This window comes from Eschscholzia californica, unplaced genomic scaffold (genome assembly GCF_041429995.1).
Source record: "Eschscholzia californica isolate CP2 unplaced genomic scaffold, dmEscCali1.0.p SCAF_2, whole genome shotgun sequence".
NCBI lineage: Eukaryota > Viridiplantae > Streptophyta > Magnoliopsida > Ranunculales > Papaveraceae > Eschscholzia > Eschscholzia californica.
Window position 1 is genome coordinate 19,005,627 of NW_028238309.1, and position 20,510 is coordinate 19,026,136.

General features: G+C 34.2%; 3 protein-coding genes across 4 annotated transcripts; all 3 read left to right on the top strand.

The window, feature by feature from the left end:
• The first annotated feature begins 1,447 nt into the window (after positions 1-1,447).
• Positions 1,448-1,795, top strand: LOC147556703 (zinc finger BED domain-containing protein RICESLEEPER 2-like). Its single transcript, XM_086658687.1, has one exon. The coding sequence runs from the start codon at positions 1,448-1,450 to the stop codon at positions 1,793-1,795; it is 348 nt and encodes a 115-aa protein (XP_086514813.1).
• Positions 1,796-7,298: 5,503 nt separating this feature from the next.
• On the top strand, positions 7,299-7,935 carry LOC147556704 (uncharacterized). Its single transcript, XM_086658688.1, has 2 exons — positions 7,299-7,652; positions 7,741-7,935. The coding sequence occupies exons 1-2, from the start codon at positions 7,299-7,301 to the stop codon at positions 7,933-7,935; spliced, it is 549 nt and encodes a 182-aa protein (XP_086514814.1).
• A 5,060-nt stretch (positions 7,936-12,995) lies between these two features.
• LOC147556705 (nudix hydrolase 8-like) lies at positions 12,996-16,456 on the top strand. 2 transcript variants are annotated; one of them, XM_086657617.1, is made up of 9 exons: positions 12,996-13,434; positions 13,710-13,978; positions 14,050-14,115; positions 14,230-14,367; positions 14,465-14,542; positions 15,466-15,516; positions 15,598-15,632; positions 15,731-15,839; positions 16,152-16,456. In XM_086657617.1, exons 1-9 carry the CDS (start codon positions 13,311-13,313, stop codon positions 16,335-16,337), a joined length of 1,056 nt encoding a protein of 351 aa, XP_086513743.1. In that variant the 5' UTR covers positions 12,996-13,310; the 3' UTR covers positions 16,338-16,456. The 2 variants fall into 2 exon arrangements, with proteins under 2 accessions (XP_086513743.1, XP_086513744.1); XM_086657618.1 differs by having other exon boundaries at positions 12,996-13,104; positions 13,488-13,978.
• Positions 16,457-20,510: the final 4,054 nt, after the last annotated feature.

Sequence of the window (20,510 nt, forward strand, 5' to 3'; positions counted from 1 at the left end):
ATTTAATTTCTTTTACCCCCTGAAGTTGTTAATGGATTGCATGTGAATGTTTATTAGCCTTATGAGTCTCAACTAATAATAACACGCAAATGAATAATTGTTATGTGGTTTTCATTCATCTTCTAAATAATTGAGGTATTGGGGTCGTATGTGAGTGGAGTACTTAAAGTCAATTTATATCCAGATTTATCCCATGTAACTACAGGACTAACTAATGCAAAGGTAGCCTAAATAGATAGACACTAAGACCCTTTTAGTTTTATTTAATACTTTCCTTTTGTATTTCTTTTGGATTTAATGTGGTGTCAAACATTTGTCACTCAAAGTTGTTAAAATGGCCAGTGCTTCCTCGTCTGTGTCAGTTTCCGCGATTCATCTTTCCCATTCAATATTTATCTTTGATTAAATTGAATTATTCATCTCTCTAAGACTTGGTTTCTTCTTCATTTCAGATGACTCCTATGGGATATGTACCTCCATTATCATCGGAGCCTATAGATCTCACTCTTGATTCTCCAACACCTATGGAGCAAAACGATGAAATTGGAAGGACAGCCCCATCTGCAATAACTGTGACTCAAAGTCAAGTAGCTACCCCTTCTGGTAAGAAAAGACCTGTTAGACCTCCTTCTGATGCTTGGAATCACTTTACCGAAATATGAGGAGATAGAGCTAAGTGCAAATATTGTGGCATAGAATATGCATGTGACTCGAAAAAAAATGGAACATCTAATTTGAGAAGCCACATATCATTCAAGTGTAAGAAGTATCCCGGTAGAGAGACAAATAAAAAACTTTGTCTCTCGAAAAAGTTAAAGGTGAAGGAGGGAAGCTAAGTATCATTATTTTTACTGTAGCGGTTTGTCGTAGAGCATTAGCGAGAATAATTGTGAAAGACGAATTGCCATTTAGTCACGTTGAAGGTGAAGAATTTAGGGAGTATAGTCACACTCTTGAGTGTAGGTTTAATGTCCCATCTCGTGTGACAGTTGTCTGTGATGTCTTATCCATGTATCTCGAGGAGATGAATGTTTTGAAGACATTCCTAATATCATTTGGTCAAAGAGTGTGTCTTACGACAGATACATGGACTTTTGTGCAAAATCTTAATTATATGTGTCTTACTGCTCATTTCATTGATAGTGAATGGAAATATCATAAGAAAATATTGAACTTTGGCCAAGTTTTGAGCCACAAAGGAGAAATGATTGGTAGAGCAGTAGAATCTTGTCTACTTAGATGGGGAATTGACAAATTATTCACAGTTACAGTTGCTAATGCTAGCTCTAATGATCTGGTTGTGGCACATTTGTCAAAAATAGTAAACACTTGGAAGGGGTCGATAATGGGGGGTCTCTTTATGCACATGAGATGCGCCCATATATTAAACCTTGTTGTTACTGCTGGGCTCAAGGAGTATGGGTCATCAATTGACAAATTTTGAAATATGGTGAGATATGTTAGGGCTTCTCCAGGGAGATTGCACAAGTTCAAAAAATGTGTTGAAAGAGAGAAAATAACTGCAAAGAAAAACTTGTGTCTAGATGTTACTACTAGATGGAACTATACTTATCTAATTTTAGAGAGTGCAGACCCATTTCAGAGAGCTTTTAAGCGATTAAAGATTCAAGATAGCATGTTTGTCCGTGAGTGTGGTGAATGTGAGAAGAAAGGGATTCCTACAGAAGAGGATTGGGAAGTATCTCGTGCTCTTATTAAATTCTTGAAAGTTTTTTATGATGCAACTTTACAATTTTCTAGATCTCTATATGTTACATCTGATTCATTTGTTTGACAATTATGCATGATTCATACTCAAATAAGATTGTGCTCAGAAATAAGGATCAATTTTTTAGGTCAATAGCAAAGAATATGAGAGAAAACTGTAACAAATACTGGGGTGACTATGGTAAAATTAACCCGGTTCTTTTTCTTGCTACATTACTTGATCCACGACAAAAGGAAACAGTCCTACGATATCTTTTGAAAGTGCTTTATGGTGATGACCAAGCTAGTGCTTAACATCAAAGGTAAAGAAAACTTTAGAAGAATCATATGATGAATATAAGTTACTTTACCCTAGTACCAATGAAGGTGTAAATGAAACCACACACCAAGTTGAAAATAGCAATGATGGTAAAGAGGTTGACATTGAAACACACTTACAGCTGGATTTGAGAAGTGTGTTAAGGAAAGTGATAGTGTAGAATACAAAACTGAAATTAATAAGTAATGGAAGGATGTGAGAGTCGATCGGAGTCTCGGTTCGATATCTTAGCTTGATGGAAGATTAATTCTACAAAATTCAGAGTTTTATGATGTATTGCAAGAGCTGTTTTAGTTGTTTCGGTCTCTACCGTGGCTTCTGAATCAACGTTTAGCACAGGTGGACGAATCCTTGATCCATTTCGAAGTTGTTTGTTACCAAGAATAGTAGAAGCATTGATGTGCACACAGAACTGGATATGAGTTAGTTCAGGGATTGATCTTTGTGCTTTCATGGATGAGATTGAGGAGCTTGAGTCTGCTAATGTGATATTGATGTGGCGTGAAAATGCCACATTTAGGTCACTTAACTTTGATGAGTTAGTTCTTTTCGGGTTTTATTTCTAATTATTTATGTGTTTTTATTGCTAGGTAGTTTATTTGGAGTTTGGTGTTAAAGTCGGAATAAAGAGAGCAAATTATCACATTTTCATCTTATGCGGCAAAAGGGAAGAAAAGAGCACCAGAGGTATTTTGGTCATTTTGGTCAAAATAAGAAGTCAAACAACAAGTGGAGTCAATGACGAGTTCGACGGTGAAAACGGAAGTCGATTCGGAGTTCGGACGGAGAAGTTGTGAATGAAAGAAGTCGAGGTTCGGTTTTGAAACAAGGATTCTATGAAGGCACCCCCTTGGTTCTAAATGTAGAGACAAGATGAAGGCACTCCCTTGTTTTAGAAAGAAGCCCAACCCCAAGAGCCCAATAGGAAGAGAATAATAGAGATTCTATGGGCACCCTTTTTGGTCCAAGTCAAGAGTCTTTAATGATGGACAAAGTCAAGGGTTTGAAGTAGTCTAAAGGGATCCTATTCTACTATTCATCTTCTTCACAAAGCTAACAACAAGAGAGGGAAAGAGAAAGAGGCTAGGTTTTGTTTGTTCTTGAGGGCTTTCTAGGGTTTGGATTTGAAGAGAGAGGAAGAGAAGGAGAGGCCGGCCAACACATGAGGCCGGCCTAGTCTTGGCCGGAAGAACAAGGTCGCGGCTGTTAGAGAACAGCAGCCTGAGCTCCATTGGAGCAGCTCGGGTAGGAGCACTAAGCATGGACGAGCACGGGACTAGCACGGCAACAACATGCACCAACAAGAACAACACGGGCTGTTCTTCACGGGACAATGAGCTGCTCTGAACAGCAGCTTCTTCACGGGACGAGCTGTACATCGCACGGGATGGCTGCTCCATAGCTCGGGACAGCACGGACCTTGCACCGGATGCGGCTACTAGCTGGAGGATGCTCGGGTTTGCTAGGATTTGGCCGGATCTTGGCTTGACCGGAATTTCTTTGTCTTTGGCCGGATTTTTATAGGTGTTCCGGGCACTTTCTTGGCCGGAAACCTTAGGGCTTTTACTCCCCATGTCATGGTCTTGCTACCCCTTGTGTTCGATTTGATTTTTGGTTGAAAATGATTAGAGAGAGAAAGCTAGGTGAAGCTTTAATGGTGGTTTGTGATAAATGGAGAAGAAGATGATGCTAATTACTATGGGGAACCCTGATTTTTGCTAAACGGAGATCGGCTGCACCTAAACGCTCATTTTTCCCGACGATCTTAGCCTCGCACCACATCGGAAAAGGGGGATTCTCTCTTCATCTTCTTTTCATTTATTGTTCATTCAACATTTTAGCTAACTCTTGTGTGTTGATTATGTGATCAAATGTGATAAATTTGTGATTATTTATGTGATGATTTAATGGTTTGATAATAAATCGATGTTCTCTTATTTCGATTACTTGTTTCAATCGTTTTTCATGTGTCTTATCAAGTATTTCGCATAGTTAATCGATTAGGCGACTAGACGACATTTTCGATGATTCGATTTTAATCGTTTAGGAAGTTTGTTTGACTAAGTATTATCTCCGGACTTACGTAGTGCTTATGAACATCCACCTTAGGAATCGAGACTAGATTTACATCAACCCATTCGATTGGTCCGTACATAGTTGTAAGTCTACCAGATCGGATTCTCGGACTTCGACACCTCTCTTACTTGTTGTTCCCCGACTCTTGCTCCCCCGACTTCTCTCGAATCTCTCTCGCCCGTTTACTTTGATAATTAGTTAGTTTTCTTGTTTTCTTCGTTTATTGCTTATTAATCAAAAATTCCCGTTTATCTTGTTTCTTTATATTTTTGTCTAAGTAAACCCTAATACCTAAATCGACGGATAAAACCCTTCGATATCAAAACTACCTTCCTATCCTTGGACCGACTCAGGTTTTACCGGTTACTACTTGATACTTCCGCTTGGGTGTCCAACCTTTTCGGGTGCATCAGATATTTGATATTATAATATTCTTTTGTGTTTATAATTTTCTTTCTTTTAGCTATATTATTCTAAGTGGTTTATATTATTTGGGTTCCAGGGTGTCTTGGGTAATATGGATGATCTTGATTTTGATGATGAGCTATGAATTGATCTTGATTTAGTACGAGGAAGGAAAGGACTTAGAGGAATAAGAAAATCTACGTTTTGAACTTTTTCTTTGTTAATTTGACTTTATGTTTATCATACTTTTTGTTGTACTCGAATGTTGATAACTTATTTTAGATTTAAGACTTAATGGTTTGTGATAAAGACATATTTTCATCTTGTTATGAGTATATAATTGCAACAGTTATAACTTATTAGCCAAAAATTCGATTTTTTGCATAACAGGAGAATGTAACAGGTTGTTCAGGTATAACTTATAAGCCAAAAATTTGATTCTTTGCATAACAGGAGAATGTAGCAGGTAGTTCGGTTATCCAACCGAACCAAACCACTCATAGAAAGTTCGGTTGACCATGGCCAGTTTGGCTCGGCCTGAAATTTTGGATAACCGAACCCGGCGGTTCGACCTTTGGATGGGACCAAAAAATCGGTTATCCAACCGATGTTCACCCCTAGAACATACACACATAGATGATTCCATTGTGAGGCTAGAAGAGATGCGTTTTGAGTCTCTTGAAGATGTTCTTGTTGATGATGATAATGAAGATGAGAGATACTATCCAATGCTAAGAGTTGTTTAAGTTTGATATCAAGCTTTGTAAGGGGAAGTAGTTTCAAACGCAAAGGAAAGACAATTTAATAATAATTGTTTTAGTTTTTTATACTTTATTTTTATGTTTCATTTAATTTTATATTTTATCTTCGAACATGAATTAAATTACTAATTACTACTTTCTTAACATATTTTACTTTGAAATATTTACAAGTTAATCATATTGGTGAAGCTTAGAGGGTGTTTGATTTTTGCACTTATTAAGTGAAATTCACTTAATAAGTGCGGGCCGGCAATTTTAGGTTGTTTGTTTTTTCACTTAATAAGTGAAAATCACTTGTAAGTGAGGTCAAAGTAAGTGCAAAAAAGTAAGCTCCAACTTGGAGCTTATTTTTTTGCACTTACTTTCTAAGTGCTAAAAAATACATATAAGACCTAAGCTAAAAAAGTAAGCTCCAACAGAGAGACCTTAAAGGAAGTGATAAGAGCGGTCAAGATTAAAGTGACATCATGGAAACAGAAAGCAACCCAAACGAGCGAGGCATTGCTAATCATGGATCGTTGGAATCTAACACTCCCACTTACCATGAAAATTGCAACTACATGTAAATGGAAGGGTCCTGAACTTGGCCAGATTCTTGTAAATACAGATGGCGCTTTTGATTCGTCATATGGAGGGTTTGGTGCTATATTGCGTGATTATAATGGAGATCCGATTGTCGCAGCTGCAGCCATTACAATGAGAGAGTCAGTAATAACTCATGAAATGCATGGAGTCCGGTTAGGGCTCCAATTGGCTTTGAAATATGGTAGAACTCGGGTCAAGATAGCAACAGATTCTTTGCTTACTGTTTCTATCCTCACAAACCCAGAGAAACCACCACCGTGGCAGATCAAGAGATTGGTCCGAGAAATCAAATTATTATGGGAGCAATTCGAGGAGTGTTCTATTATGCACGTGTATAGGGAAATAAACCAGGCAGCAGATTACCTCTAAAAAATGAAGCCCGCAAATGGAATGATTGAGATGACCCCAGAAGCAATGCCTGAGGAATTAAAGAAGCTAGTGAGAGATGACCAGAGGGGTGTAATTAGAATTAGGCATACTTAATTTGCTGACTGATATGTTTCTTTATAAGTTCTTATTGTTTCATTCGTCATTTTCTGACTCATTAGTTGTGTAAAGGGTCGGGCCCTTCAACCCGTTGACAATTTCAAATAAAAAAAAAACACACCGCTCCCCATGCTTTCCTGTTTTGCTGCCCACCAATAAAGTGTAGATGGAAACGTGGAAAATAGGCTACTAAAATGTTATACTAGACAGGGATTGAGAGAGAACTGTTTGTGTTGTTGTAGCATTCTCAAAACCACCTTTTTTTAGTTGAAAGACCCAAAACCACCTAAACCCTAATATAATAATAATAGAAAAAACCTATCTATTAATGTTAGAGAGGTTTACCTATTAAAAAGACATGCCTATTAATAACCCTCTACAACCCTAAACTCTATACCTATTGACAATCACCAAAAATCCTAAAATCTTTTTTTTGTTGAAAGACCTAAAACCCTAAAATCTAAAAAGTTGGTTGTGAGAAAGGGAGGAACAACCGGGTGGAGAAAGAGCTAGAGAGAAGAAGATACCTAATAAGGTACTCCATAAGTTTTTCTTATTATTTAATTAATTTATTGTTTGATTGATATGTCTTGTCTCCATCATAGTTTTTTTTAGATTAAATAAGTTATGCAATTAATTACGAGTATAATATTATTTTATCTTTTTGCTATTCATTCATCATAGTTTTTTACATCATCAAAGAGAATATATAAACAAGGTCATTCATCATAGTTATTTTACAATATTCATTAATTAATATATAAACAAGTTCAATTCATTAAAAAATATTATGTTTTTTATGTTATTCGTGCATTATTTATTGAAGATGAAATATTTATATAAACAAGTTCAATTCATTATTGAAGATGAAATACTTCGGTAAAAATCATCTCAAAATCTATTAAATCTTTTTGTGTTGTTTACTTTGTATGAAAAGAATGTCAAAGCTAAATATTGTTCGTAAAGAGTCTGCCGAGAAAGAGACAAAAAGAAATATGCAAATTTGGAAATTGAATCCGACAATGGAGAAAGATTTCATCGATTTATGTTTGGAGTCGGTTGGGGTGTTTGGTTACGCTGGAAGTTCTCTAAAAAATTGGTCTAACATTAGCAGTGTGTTGAATAACAAATACAATCAGAACTATGACCAAAAGACCCTTAAGAATAAGTGGTGTTCTCTGAAGAGTGGGTATATGGTTTGGAGACAACTCACACATAAGACTGGTCATGGTTACAACGCTGATCAAGGAACATTCGATTGGCCCGAGGAGATATGGGAAACTATAATTGAGGCAAGTAACATATTTAAGATAAAGACTAGTTTATTAAGTTTAGTATATCGTAAGTAATAATTTAATTTCTTTCTTTTTGCATGTACAGAAAGATAAGAGGGTTGCAAAGTTTATAAATCAGCCTTTAAATCATTTTAAGGAGTTGGAGCAACTCTTTGAGGGTACGCTCTCAACTGGAGAAACGGCTTATAGTCCCATTCTATTTGATCAAGATGTGCATGATGATTCATTAAAGGATGAAAATGATAAACGGGGGATGAGATTTAAGTCCAAAATCGCATGATCAACGAGTCTAGAGACCAAAGATAATCTGAAATAGAAAATAAATCCACTCAAAGTAAATTACATGTCTATCCTCTTATTCTCTTTTACTGCCTAACCTATCCTAAGTTAAAAAAAAAACAACCCAAAATAAAAGATACCATAATATATAGATTCATTACATTTATTTCTTTAAAAACAAACTTTCTTTCCCCGAAAAAAATTTGTCTTTTTCGTTTAGCATAACAAAAAAAAGTAGCCATTTCTGTTTCAAAAAAATAACCAAAAAAAAGTTGCCTTTTCCTCAAATATCAAACCAAAGAGAGAGAGAGAGAGGGAAACTCTTATCTTAAACACGCCCAAAATAAACCTAACAGAGAGAGAGAGAGGGAGAAAGCATCGAGTAGGAGAGAGGAAGAATCCATTGTTGGTTTTGTTCATCATCATCAACAGTAAAGAGTAAGTTATTTTGGTTTTCATCATTTTTGTTGTTCCTTCAACTTAGTTTATGATTTAAATTGATTTCTACAACACAAAACGAATTAGGTTTTGATTTTTACAACTTTAACTATGATTTATTTTTCTGAAATTGATTAGTTAATAAGAAATTTCTAGGGTTTAGTTGTTTCGAAGTGGTTTAGTGGAAGTTATTTTCAAAATCCTAAATCAGTTCAAAGTGAAGAGTATGTTTCTTTTTTGCATGCAACAAAAAATTTGTATTATTACCTTGTCTCTGTTGTTGTGTAATTTCTTTGAATAAATGGTTTCTGCTTAAATTTTTTATTTTAGACCGACAATTTAGGGTTCTATCTAATTTAGGATTTTATATTGTAGACTTTCAAGCATAGTGTTAGATCCAGAATATAGTTACTTTCAATAAAACTTAATATTTTGTCTAGCATTATTAAGTTTCTTATAAAACTTTATCAATGGTTACCTGTCAAACCTGATTTTTTTGACAACCATAGAACATTACATGGTGTAATATGGGAAAAAAAATGAGAGAATAAATTGGATTGTAAAAACAATGTCATTTTTTTGTCTAGCATTTTTGAAGTTTATCATAGAACCTTGAAATGGTTACTGTTCAAAACTGGTTTCATAAGAAAAATGACTTGTTTGACTAGCATTTTTTAGTTTCTTATAGAAACGTATAAATGGTTACAATTCAAAGATGTTGAATTGGTTTGTTATTTGAACATTGACAGGCCTGATTGTAGGTTGTATGTGATTTTGCACATGGAAGAACTTTATATCGAATCGAATTATAAATATTTTCCTAACGAGATGCCAAAAGATGATTGAACAAAACTAGCGCAAAGGAAGAGGGGTGTACTAACTTGGTTGTTGCTGAATGAATCGAAGGATATATGGAGAAAAATGTTTAAGTACTTTAACTTGTATTTTGTAACGGACTATGTGATAAAACTTAGCAAACATGTTTATGTTTTAAGTTGGGTTATTTCCCATATGGCCCCCTACTTTGTGACCAGCTTCCCGCCTGGCCCCCCACTTTACGAGAAATACCCATATGGCCCCCTTCCGTTATAACACCGTTACTCTCTCTCTTCCATTTCTTTTCTCTCTCCTCCAACATGTTTTCTCTCTCTCTGCCACCTCGTCAAAACCAGCCACCTCATCACCTTCTCCGGCAAGGTCGCCGGCCGGCCAAATTTCCGGCCGGCGACCTTCAAATATAAAAAAAAAAATTTCTTTTTTTCTCTTTCTTCTCTCTCTCTAAAAAAAAAAAAAATATTTTAATTTTCTCTCCTCCCTCTCTTCTTCTTCTTCTCTTCTCTCTCTCTTCTTCTTCTTTCTCTCTCTCTTTCCCCCTCTCTCTATTCTCTCTCTCTCTCGACCTCCGGCATAGTCGCCGGAGGTCGAACGGACTGTTCTGTTCGAACAGATTCTCTTCAGAACAGAACAGAATCTGTTCGAACATAACAGATCTGAACAGAACAGAATCTGTTCTGTTCGAAGACAGAACAGTCTGTTCTGTTCTAACAGAAGAACAGAACAGACTGTTATGTTCGACCTCCGGCGACTATGCCGGAGGTCTCGAGAGAGAGAGAATAGAGAGAGGGGGGAAAGAGAGAGAGAAAGAAGAAGAAGAGAGAGAGAAAAGAGAAGAAGAAGAAGAGAAAGAATTTAGAGAGAGAGGGGAGAGAGAATTTAATTTTTTTTTTTTTTCTTAGAGAGAGAGAGAGAAAAAAAGGAATTTTTTTTTTTTATATTTGAAGGTCGCCGGCCGGAAATTTGGCCGGCCGGCGACCTTGCCGGAGAAGGTGATGAGGTGGCTGGTTTTGACGAGGTGGCAGAGAGAGAAAACATGTTGGAAGAGAGAGAAAAGAAATGGAAGAGAGAGAGTAACGGTGTTATAACGGAAGGGGGCCATATGGGTATTTCTCGTAAAGTGGGGGGCCAGGCGGGAAGCTGGTCACAAAGTAGGGGGCCATATGGGAAATAACCCTTTTAAGTTTGATTAACATCTTGAGCAGTTATGAGATTATTTATCAATGTTCTATAATACCACAATTATATTATATTTTAGATGTCGTTCAACAGGTTCATAGATACGATAATAAAGATGTTACTCAAATTTCTTGGACACTACTGAAACTATACAATAATGATACGTGGTAGGGCAAAGGCATGATGAACTCAAACACTTAATGTTGAATCCATTGATAACATTTATAACTAAGGAAACAAATAGTTCGTACAAAGATACTAGTAAGATGTTTACTAAATTTTTCTAGCATGGTCCAATGGGTATAAAGATACTAGTAAGATGTTTACTAAATTTCTCCAACACTACCAGCATTTTTCAGTTTTTCGACATTTTGTAACTTACTCTAGCCAAATACATATGAGTATAACTACGATAATATCGTAACCATTGATACAATTTAATAGGAAATAGGAAAATCCGCTTGTTTAAATACGATAATCTGGTAACATTGATCAAATTCTCTAGACATATAAAAGACATAAGTAGAATATTTATGTTTCTAGCAGAATAAGTAAACCTGCATAATCAAAATTTAAGTTAATTATTATATAGCTGTCGTGCATGAGACACTATTGTGATAAGCCGGTTTTTTACACCGACCGCAAACCCTCATTTTTTTGGGTATATTTCCTGAGCTTTCTCTTCTTACTGTCCTTGGTCTTTCCGGTTTTCTCTTTGTTAACGGAGGTAGTGTTCTTGTTTCATCGATGCAATCCATTGGCTCATCATCATTTGGTATTGGGTAGACATAACATTGATAAGTGTTGACGAACACTTGTTTGGTGAAAATGATCAAAAAAAACTTGTCGTATCACCATCATAATTCTTGATGCAAAACATGGCATGTTGACAAGGGATACCATCTATCGACCACCTACCGCAACTACATGTGAGATCAATGAGATTGACAGAGTAGAATACGAATGTAGAAAATGCTAGTAGATGTCACTAGCATCGATAAAATGCTAGTAGAAAATGGAAAAATGTAACAAAAACAATTTCACCTTATACATTTTAATTACTAAAAAGTATTTGTTAACCTACTGTAACAAATTCATTCAACAAATACTGAAAGAATGTAGAATATGCTAGTAGAATCAATAGGATGCTAGAAAAATAGTATTTGTATTTTAACCTACTGCAATAAATACATTCAACAGATGCTAATGGAATGTAAAAAATGTTATTAGAATCAATAAGATGCTAACAAAACAGTATTTGCTTTTTAACCTATTGTAACAAATTCATAACAGATGCTAATAGAATGTAGAAAATGCTAGTAGAATATCGAAAATGTAGCAAACACAATTTCACTTTATAAAACTTTTTTATGAAAAAAATATTGAATTAATAGAGATTTCAACATTCACTTTTTACCAAAAAGTGATAAGATATGTTGCATATAAGTTTTTTGTTTGAATAAATAATTTTTTTAAGAAGATTGTAGTAATAGAGATTTATAATTTCTGATGATCAATTTAAATTGGACATACCTCACAAATGAATTTGTAGATATCTAATTAGATCGAGGTAGAGATAAAACACAAATCACAACTTCATACTTTCTTGAAGTTCAAAGAACAAAAAGTTACAGAGAGAGAATTCGTTTTTGGGATTGAGCATCTCGTTTTAAGTAAATATCCATTGATTTGGTAGGTTCCTTTAATCAAATATAACGGATTTAGAAATAATATACTTTTTTGAATTCAAAGAATATAGAGTTACATAGATAGAAACTCGTTTTTTTTAGAGTGCAACTTATTTTTGTTAAATATCCACTGATTTGGTTAAATATTTATGGAGTTTATGGAAATAAAGATTGGTATTAAATATCCAACATAAATATCCTTTCATAAAATATATGGAAAGAGTTATTAACTTAACCAGTATAAACCTTTGGTTTACCGATGGTTAAAAAATATTTATGAAAGGGCAAAAATGAGAGATAGTTAAAGGATTGATGCATGGGGCCCACCAAATAGTTAATTTTTAGACTTATTTTACATTTTCGGTTTATTTTGGTTTTATTTTATTTATTAATTTAGGAGTGGATATATGGCTCATTACACCCCCTATTTTTGGACCTTAAACTCAAAAATCCTAAAAGTAATGTGTTTTTGTGAAAAATCATATCTTGCCTGATCTAACAGTTTGTGTCAATTGTAAAATTTATTTTGCCCGTATAAACTTTTCCTTTTTCTTTTAAAATATCGTTACTATACCATTTTTCTTAAACAGTCATTGCGTCATGATTTTACATTATATTACATAGTTACGTCAAAAGAATAAAAATCATGTGATTGAAAAGAATTCACCTCTTATATATAATCACCATCAAAATAGTATAATGGGATCAAATGCACTTGCTATATATTTTAGCAAATAAAGTTCCACCACTAATTTTTTTTTTGGATAACTAGAAACTTAGAATATTTTCAGAGAATAAAAGAACCAAATAATTAAAGAATTTAATCTCAATTTGCAAGAAGAGAACATTCTCATCATCATCATCATCATCATCTTTAACAAGGAATATTTGTAGATTATGTACCTCTAAAAATTTCTATTTTGTGGATAACTAGGAAAAGATATACATGAAAAGTTAGTTTGTCATCCCTCCAAATTACTTGTACTAGATTGTTCATCTTGGCAAGAATTGAAATGGACTTAATAACGAATGTATATATCTTATTAACTATATAGCTACTAGTTGTATGATAATGAAAACTATATAATAAGATACCCTATTTCATTCTTTTTGGACCATCACCAAATTGCAAAACCCATATGCATTACTCTCTATCAGTTCTTCCTTACATTTCTATATAAATATGAATAGTATCAATACTACTGCTCAACAATCTAGCTTCATATAAAAAGTAGTAATGTCTACGAAAATGATCATATCATCTTCGAAAATGCCTATTGACTTGAGTACATATTGCTCTACAAATTACCCATTCTTAATGGTTGGTCGAACCAATTTCAGTTTTCCTGGTTTATCGAGTGGTAAGTTAACTAACTTTTGATGTTTTTTAATCTGATAATATCGTGTTTGCAAGAATGATGCCCGCCATCTCCCGGCAGCGGCTGAACCCCAAGTTGACGTGGCCAAACAGGATTTAGAGAGAAAAAGTTAAACATTTTCTGTCTCTAAACCTTTTATGGAAACATCAACAACCGTAATTCAGCTGCGGGCGGGCAGAGTCCCATTTCTTGTTGTTTTTGTATATTAATTTCTAGTCAAAAGTGCCCATTAACTAATGGTTTGTATTTGTATATAGGTGTCTCATATGGTAGACTTAATTTATTTTCTTCTACAAGAACAAAGTTAATATTACAAGCCGACAAGAAGAGTCCTAATGGGAATAGAGTAGGAGTTATATCTCCTAAATTATCATCTCCAAGCTGCAACTCAAGACTACTTGGAGGGTTTCTTGATGCCTTCGACGATGAGTATGGAGGGATAATCGTTGATTCAGACCGATTACCATCAAACATAAATATATATGCATCGATGCTTCGTGCTTCACTCTCTAATTGGAAATCCAAGGTTCACAATATTTTCTCATCTTTAGTAACAAAAACAAATACTTAAATACTTAAATGTAAAACCTAATGCAGGGTAAGAAAGGAATATGGCTTAAGATACTCAAAGAACAGTCTGAGCTTGTTCATGTTGCAATTAAGGTACATACAAATCGTCGATAAACTATTGCTAAACCGTACATAGATTGAAATCCAATGTGTTATTTATTTACATTTTTGAGCTATAGTTTGTGTTAAATGAGTGATTATGAACAGGAAGGTTTCAATTATCACCATGCTGAAGCAGGGTATGTGATGCTAACCTATTGGATTCCGGATGGACCATGCATGCTCCCTGATGGCCCTTCCCATCAAATTGGGGTTGGAGGATTTGTCATCAATGAAAACAGAGAGGTCTCTTAACTCTATATATGAACCATATATATATATATATGTATAGGGGATCATTTGTGAGACTGATTGATCTTGAATTGATGATGGGTAAAAATAGGTTTTGGTTGTTAAAGAAAAGCTATGTCCATGTCGATGCTCGGGGGTTTGGAAGCTGCCTACTGGTTACATAAACAAGGTAATTCTTGATTAATCATTTGTGTCTTCAGAGTTGTGTAGATCAATTAGTTGAAGTGCATAGAAACTGAGCAAAACTAGTATAGACATAGAAGTGTGGTTATAAAACTAATATATTGTAAAGGCCCCAATTATAAATGGTTGGGGTTGACCACGATATGGCGCGCATGAAAAGATACGATTACCAGAAATCGCATTCTATAAATGGTGTTTCGTGCAAGGAAAATAATTCCAAGACCATAAGGTGAGAAATGTTGTGATTATCTTTCGCTTGAAATCGTCAATTAAATAATTTGCGGACCAAAATTAATCTTTTGTCTACCTTATTCCTGATCAAACCAAACAATACGGCTTGGTAATGCAATTACCAGAAATCACATTATGAAGTTGCTATTGTTGGATATTGCATGCTTTTATTGTATGTCAAACATGGCTTTAGTGTTTGAGAATATTTGAATTGGTGACTCATAGAGAGTAGACAGAGGTCACAACACTTATAGGAGGCGCCTATAAATAAATGGTTACATTATTGAATCGTTTGACATTGAATGGAAAGTTCTAAGTGGCACGCCTATTGCTAAAATACTCATACAACCTAACTTGTGAGGTTGGAAAGGGGTGTCTTTAGCAATTGGGCCTAAAAAATAACATGCTAGGACAAAGCTCGGATGTACTGAGTTGATGGGCCTAATTCCAAATAAATTTGTACGCAACTAAAAACTAATTTGAGATGACTAATCTCACACGCCCTCTCACATTAAACATAACATCGATTCAGTGTATAGTGTTTAAATCTAAATCTGATACCATAAGTGGACAAAGCCTAAACAATCATTTATTTAGACACAAGACTTTCCTTTTCCGTGTCAAATTAATTTTATAGTAATTCTACTCGATCGTTTCTAATTTGATACTTGTTTTTAGTCCGAAGAAATATTTTCAGGTGTGGTTAGAGAAGTGAAGGAAGAAACTGGTGTAAGTAACATAAAATTTACCATCTTACTTATTTCTCCTACGTACTAGAAATTACATTGATTTTTTTCTTCTTCTTATCAGATTGATACCAAGTTCTTAGAAGTGGTTGCATTCAGGTAAAAACTAGTTTGGGGATTTCTAAATATTTCCTTATAAAAATGTAATTTCAGTTGCGATTCCTATTGATTGAAATTCTTTCTACCCATACATGCAGGCACGTCCATAACATAGCTTTCGAAAAATCAGACTTGTTATTTATATGCATGCTTAGGCCTTTATCGTTTGATATTGCCATTGACGACAAGGAAATTCAAGACGCCAAGGTAAAAAGCACCAAAGATTTTTTTTTCTCTGAAATACTTTTGTAGAAAGAACCCGATGACATAGATTAGATTTTCTCACATTGTCTCAAGTGTTTGGGGATTAGTCGTTCATGGTGCATGCTAGCTTACCATATTATTATTCTCATAATATCGACAAAAAAGTAGGAATAGTCATTTCGGCTAAGGGACAAGATCTTCAAGTAAAAAATGTTCTAAAAAAGTTGATACTGAATAATTAGTTGACACGACTTTCTGTATGGTAACACTTTAAAAAATACTAAGCAAGTTTTTGGTGTTTATATGTATATATAGTGGATGAGTTTCGATGAATTTGTCGCGCAACCATTTTACGAAGAAGATCATATGTCAAAGCGGGTCATTGATACTTGCATTGCAGCATATGAAAATTGTTATAGCGGATTTACTGGTCATCGATTGACCTCAAAATTCGATGGAAAATCATCCTACCTCTACTACAATGATGCCAGCAAAACTTAAAAACATGTATATACATGTGTGTGTGAGGGATTGCTTGTGAAAGGATTCAATAATGTAACAATTTATTTGAATGTAACGTTGATATATGAAATTAATTGGGGGGGCGACTTCTTATGAAATTAACCGTAGGAGGAATCGGGGAAGCTAAGAGTGTAAGCCGTAGTTTACCGGGTTCATCATTGACATATTTGTATTTGATATCGAATAACCTGTCTGATATCCAATACTCAATAAATATCTGAGGGACATCAAACTTTCACATCTTAATATCAAATCGGTTTTTCAACAAAAAAAAATATATAATTGGTTAAGCAGAGTGCATTTTAGGGGCACCCAATAGAGCACAAGCTTGACACCTATCTAGACTTCATTCTCCGTTTTCCTTTTTGTACATGAAGTAAATTTCTAACTTAGAGTCGAGTTCTGGTCACTCTACGAGTCATGCCAAATTCCAACTTCCAAATTACAATGGCTACTTTCACCCTGACTCTTTCGCTCTATATTTTATTGCTTACCCAGACTCACTTTGGAAGCACCACTCCTGTGTTCAGAGGTTTCACGATTTCTTTGTTCGCACGTTTTTACGTCATGTAATCGATGTTCGCACGTCAAGAATAAATTGTTGATACTTTTGATGGTCTACATAAACTGATTGATCAAACAAAGATAAAACAAGTTACTTAAAGACCAGATGATTCTGCATTCTCTAATCTAATTTATTTCAAATCTGACATTACCTTTCTTTTTTCGAAAAACTAACTAGATGGATACAAGTAGAATGAAGAGCATTAATTTCAGAGTTTGGAGTTGGCTTTGGAAACTCAAATGATGCCAATATAATTTCCCAAATAAAAAAAATATACATATTTCATGCTATGGGCCATGATTAGTATAAGAAATGAAAGAACATGCCAGTGTTTAAACTAAATGTAATGGTTGACGTTGTTGCATATGGCATGTCTCTTGTACTACTACTTATCTCTCTATCCATCCCTCTATGCAACATGGGCACTAAACTAATCCATCAAATTAATTAAACTTTTTAGTTTAAAATCAACTAAAACTATTTTCTAATTAATTGAACCAGTGGGTGGAAATGAACCCTACACGTGCCACCCTCGTGGCTAAGTTGGATAGGCAAATTGTTCTCAAGGAAAAACTTTTAGATGACTGGATCAATTTATTCTTTATTTATAATTGGAAAATAATCAATTAGTACCCGTGAAATATAGGAACAAGAAAAGGTGAGGAAGATGAAGAAAGAGTCGAATTGAGTTTGAGAAAATAAAAGGAATATGAAAGCTGAGGAGTATACTCATTTTGCTATTATAAAAGGACACTATAATTACACATGGAAAAATGCAACTGATTTGTAATTTTGTAATGGTGTTAGTCCATAAGAGCGTCTATAGGCACCTCTATGAGAAGAGGAAGGAATTAAAAAAAGAACAGAGAGGAAGAAGAAATTTACCGACCGGCGACCTTCGCCCGAAAAGATGATGAGATGGAGAGATGATGTGGAAGAGAGAGAGAGATGGAGGAGAAAGATGAGGTGTGTTTAATATTTTATTTTAAATGAATTCTATTTTGAGCCCCTAATTTGTTCTAAAATAGTTAGAATTTTTGAGAATTAACTCATATTTAAAAATAGGTCAATTTTGAATTTATAAAATGACTTTTTAATATGGCCAATTATGGAAACAAAAAAATTCACTGACGGTGTTAACAAAAGGAGATCAGTTTTGAATTTATGAGAAATAAAGAGCCGAAAAAGAAACTTGTTACAAAGTAGGGGGCAAAAAAGAAATTACTCTTATAGTAAATTAACATTTTTTACCATCCCAACCTTCACTTTTCCACTTATTGGATTTTTTCTGTATTTTCTACGTGATTAATTATTTTTGGATTATAACAATCAACCATAAACATCTTTAACCTAGTTCAAACATTAGAAAAAGGCTGACAATTCAATTAAGTTTGGAAGTAAATTTAGACTTCCTAACCTAACAAAAGAGACGAGATTCTCAAAAAAACGAATATACGCACCCGTATATAATACTCCAATATATTAGCTTTCTTCAAAGAGTATAGCCTCTCAACTTTCTTCTAGTTTGATAAAATGAATATACGCTCCCGAATATAATACAATATATGCTAAAAATTAATATCGTTGATATAAAAAATCAAATATTACAATAAGTGTTTTCTAATGAGCTCTTGAAAAGGGTTGAATAATATATTGAAATTGTACACTTATTGAAAGTAAAGTCATGTGCGTGCCCCTTGATGTCATCTCCACAAATGTATAAACTAATGCTTATTGGATGGCCAATATTCCTATTCATGTTGTTATATATATATTTTGAATTGGTAAAGAAAGAATTATGGAAGTTTTAGTTTATTTTATTAATACATCATTGAACGCATATATTATACTAAATGGAGTAAGTCCAAGCTGCTGTTAGCTGAAACTTTAAGTTAATTTTCACTCTAATAGTATCATACAGCACCCACGACTAGCGACTGAATAGTTTGTCGTACACAGAAAAGTAATTCTATTAGCAAACAATATAATATCTAGGATCTATTTACTTATTATATTAAATTTACAAATGTAAAATCTGACGTCAGAAATAAACTTGCATATAATGCTCTTAAGAAGTTACACGTCTTTTACTTTATCCATAACAAAAATACAAACAACACTTGGGGAAAATTGTATGTGAAAGGGGTGTGATAAGATTCCGTCGCCAAAAAATACCCACAAAATAAAAAAAGTAAAAAACACTTAATTATCCGCTAAATATGTATTTTGTGTATGCGAAACATATGTGTATACGAACAAGACATATTTAGTATTAACTCCATCAACCAAAGATTTGCTACAACCCCTAATCATTTAACGGACTATTTTGACAATAAATCTGGACAGTTTGCTACAAAGGAGTGTTCCATTCGAGCCGACCATACATCTTGGTCAAACTTCTATAACTATAAGTGGTGAGTTGCACAATTCTTGTTAAATTGACTTTAGCATTTGTGAAACTATACAAGGAAAGGTGAGCCACTGATCGAGCTCCCTTGGAAAATCTTCTAATACGTTTTCAAGTTTAATACGTGTCAAGATTTTTTTTGATCAATATGTGAAACTTTTGCCAATAACATAATATGTACCAATGGACTCAGATTTGAATGTTTAAAACTATGGCTGTACATTTAGTATCTGAACCGACCATACCAATCCGATCCAAATAAGGTTGGGCAGTTTGGGAACCCGATCCAAATCATTGAATGCAAGATTCAATTTAAAAACTTTATGTGTCACTTACGAATTTTAAAGTTAGAAAAAATCTCCAGTGCAAAACTCAGTTCGGATATTAAAATAATGTAGCAACATTATTTCTAAGATGTCCCGAAAAGAAGTTTGATGTTTGAGATACCTATTGAAGACCTCAATTGTCCACATCAATATTTTCTATATTAAAAAGATTCCTATCGAGACCTCAGTTCGATCCCTTAGAGCAAGTCTAAAGTTAAGGGGTTGGGGCTCCCAAATTCAAATTAAGAGTCCTGGGCCCCAGCTCCTGGGATTCCAACCGGGGAGCCAGGGTTGGGGGATTTGCAATGACCGTTGGGTGTAACCCTAAAAAAAGATCCACCCAATTATTTTTCATTTTTGTTTTATTTTTCTAAAAATTTGTTTAATTTAAATTTTATTTATAATTTAAATTGTTTTAAATCTTCTTTTTCAATTGTTTCTCTAATTTTTTCATATTTTTAAAATTCTCTCTCTCAAGAATAATATCAAAATTTTATTTTATATTTAAAATTAATAATTTATAGTTGAAAATTGAAATCAAAATCCCGCACACGTACGTCAGATACGTACATAATTTGGATTAGGGAGTCCGTTATTGGAGTTAAAAAAAATTAAAGAGCTCCCAAAATTCGGAACCTGAGTCCCTACATTGAACTTACTCTTCCCTTACGAGTGTCAATTGGGCATTTGAATATGTTTTTATGCCACATGTGACTGTTTTAAATATCACTTTGACTTCAGCCATAAAAAATAGGAATTTGACTGTATCTGACCCTCTACAACACTTCGCCATATGCCACTATATTAAAAGTCACGAAAAAGATGTGTCGTAAAGATTGTGTGGGCAAACTTAC

Excerpts from the sequence above, each read along its gene's own strand:
- LOC147556704 (XM_086658688.1), top strand. The coding sequence starts at position 7,299 with ATGTCAAAGCTAAATATTGTTCGTAAAGAGTCTGCCGAGAAAGAGACA. Across the intron at positions 7,653-7,740 it reads TATGGGAAACTATAATTGAG|AAAGATAAGAGGGTTGCAAA; the intron begins GCAAGTAACATA and ends TTGCATGTACAG.
- LOC147556705 (XM_086657617.1), top strand. The coding sequence starts at position 13,311 with ATGTCTACGAAAATGATCATATCATCTTCGAAAATGCCTATTGACTTG. Across the intron at positions 14,116-14,229 it reads TTGTTCATGTTGCAATTAAG|GAAGGTTTCAATTATCACCA; the intron begins GTACATACAAAT and ends GATTATGAACAG. Across the intron at positions 14,543-15,465 it reads CTACTGGTTACATAAACAAG|TCCGAAGAAATATTTTCAGG; the intron begins GTAATTCTTGAT and ends ACTTGTTTTTAG.
- LOC147556703 (XM_086658687.1), top strand. The coding sequence starts at position 1,448 with ATGGTGAGATATGTTAGGGCTTCTCCAGGGAGATTGCACAAGTTCAAA.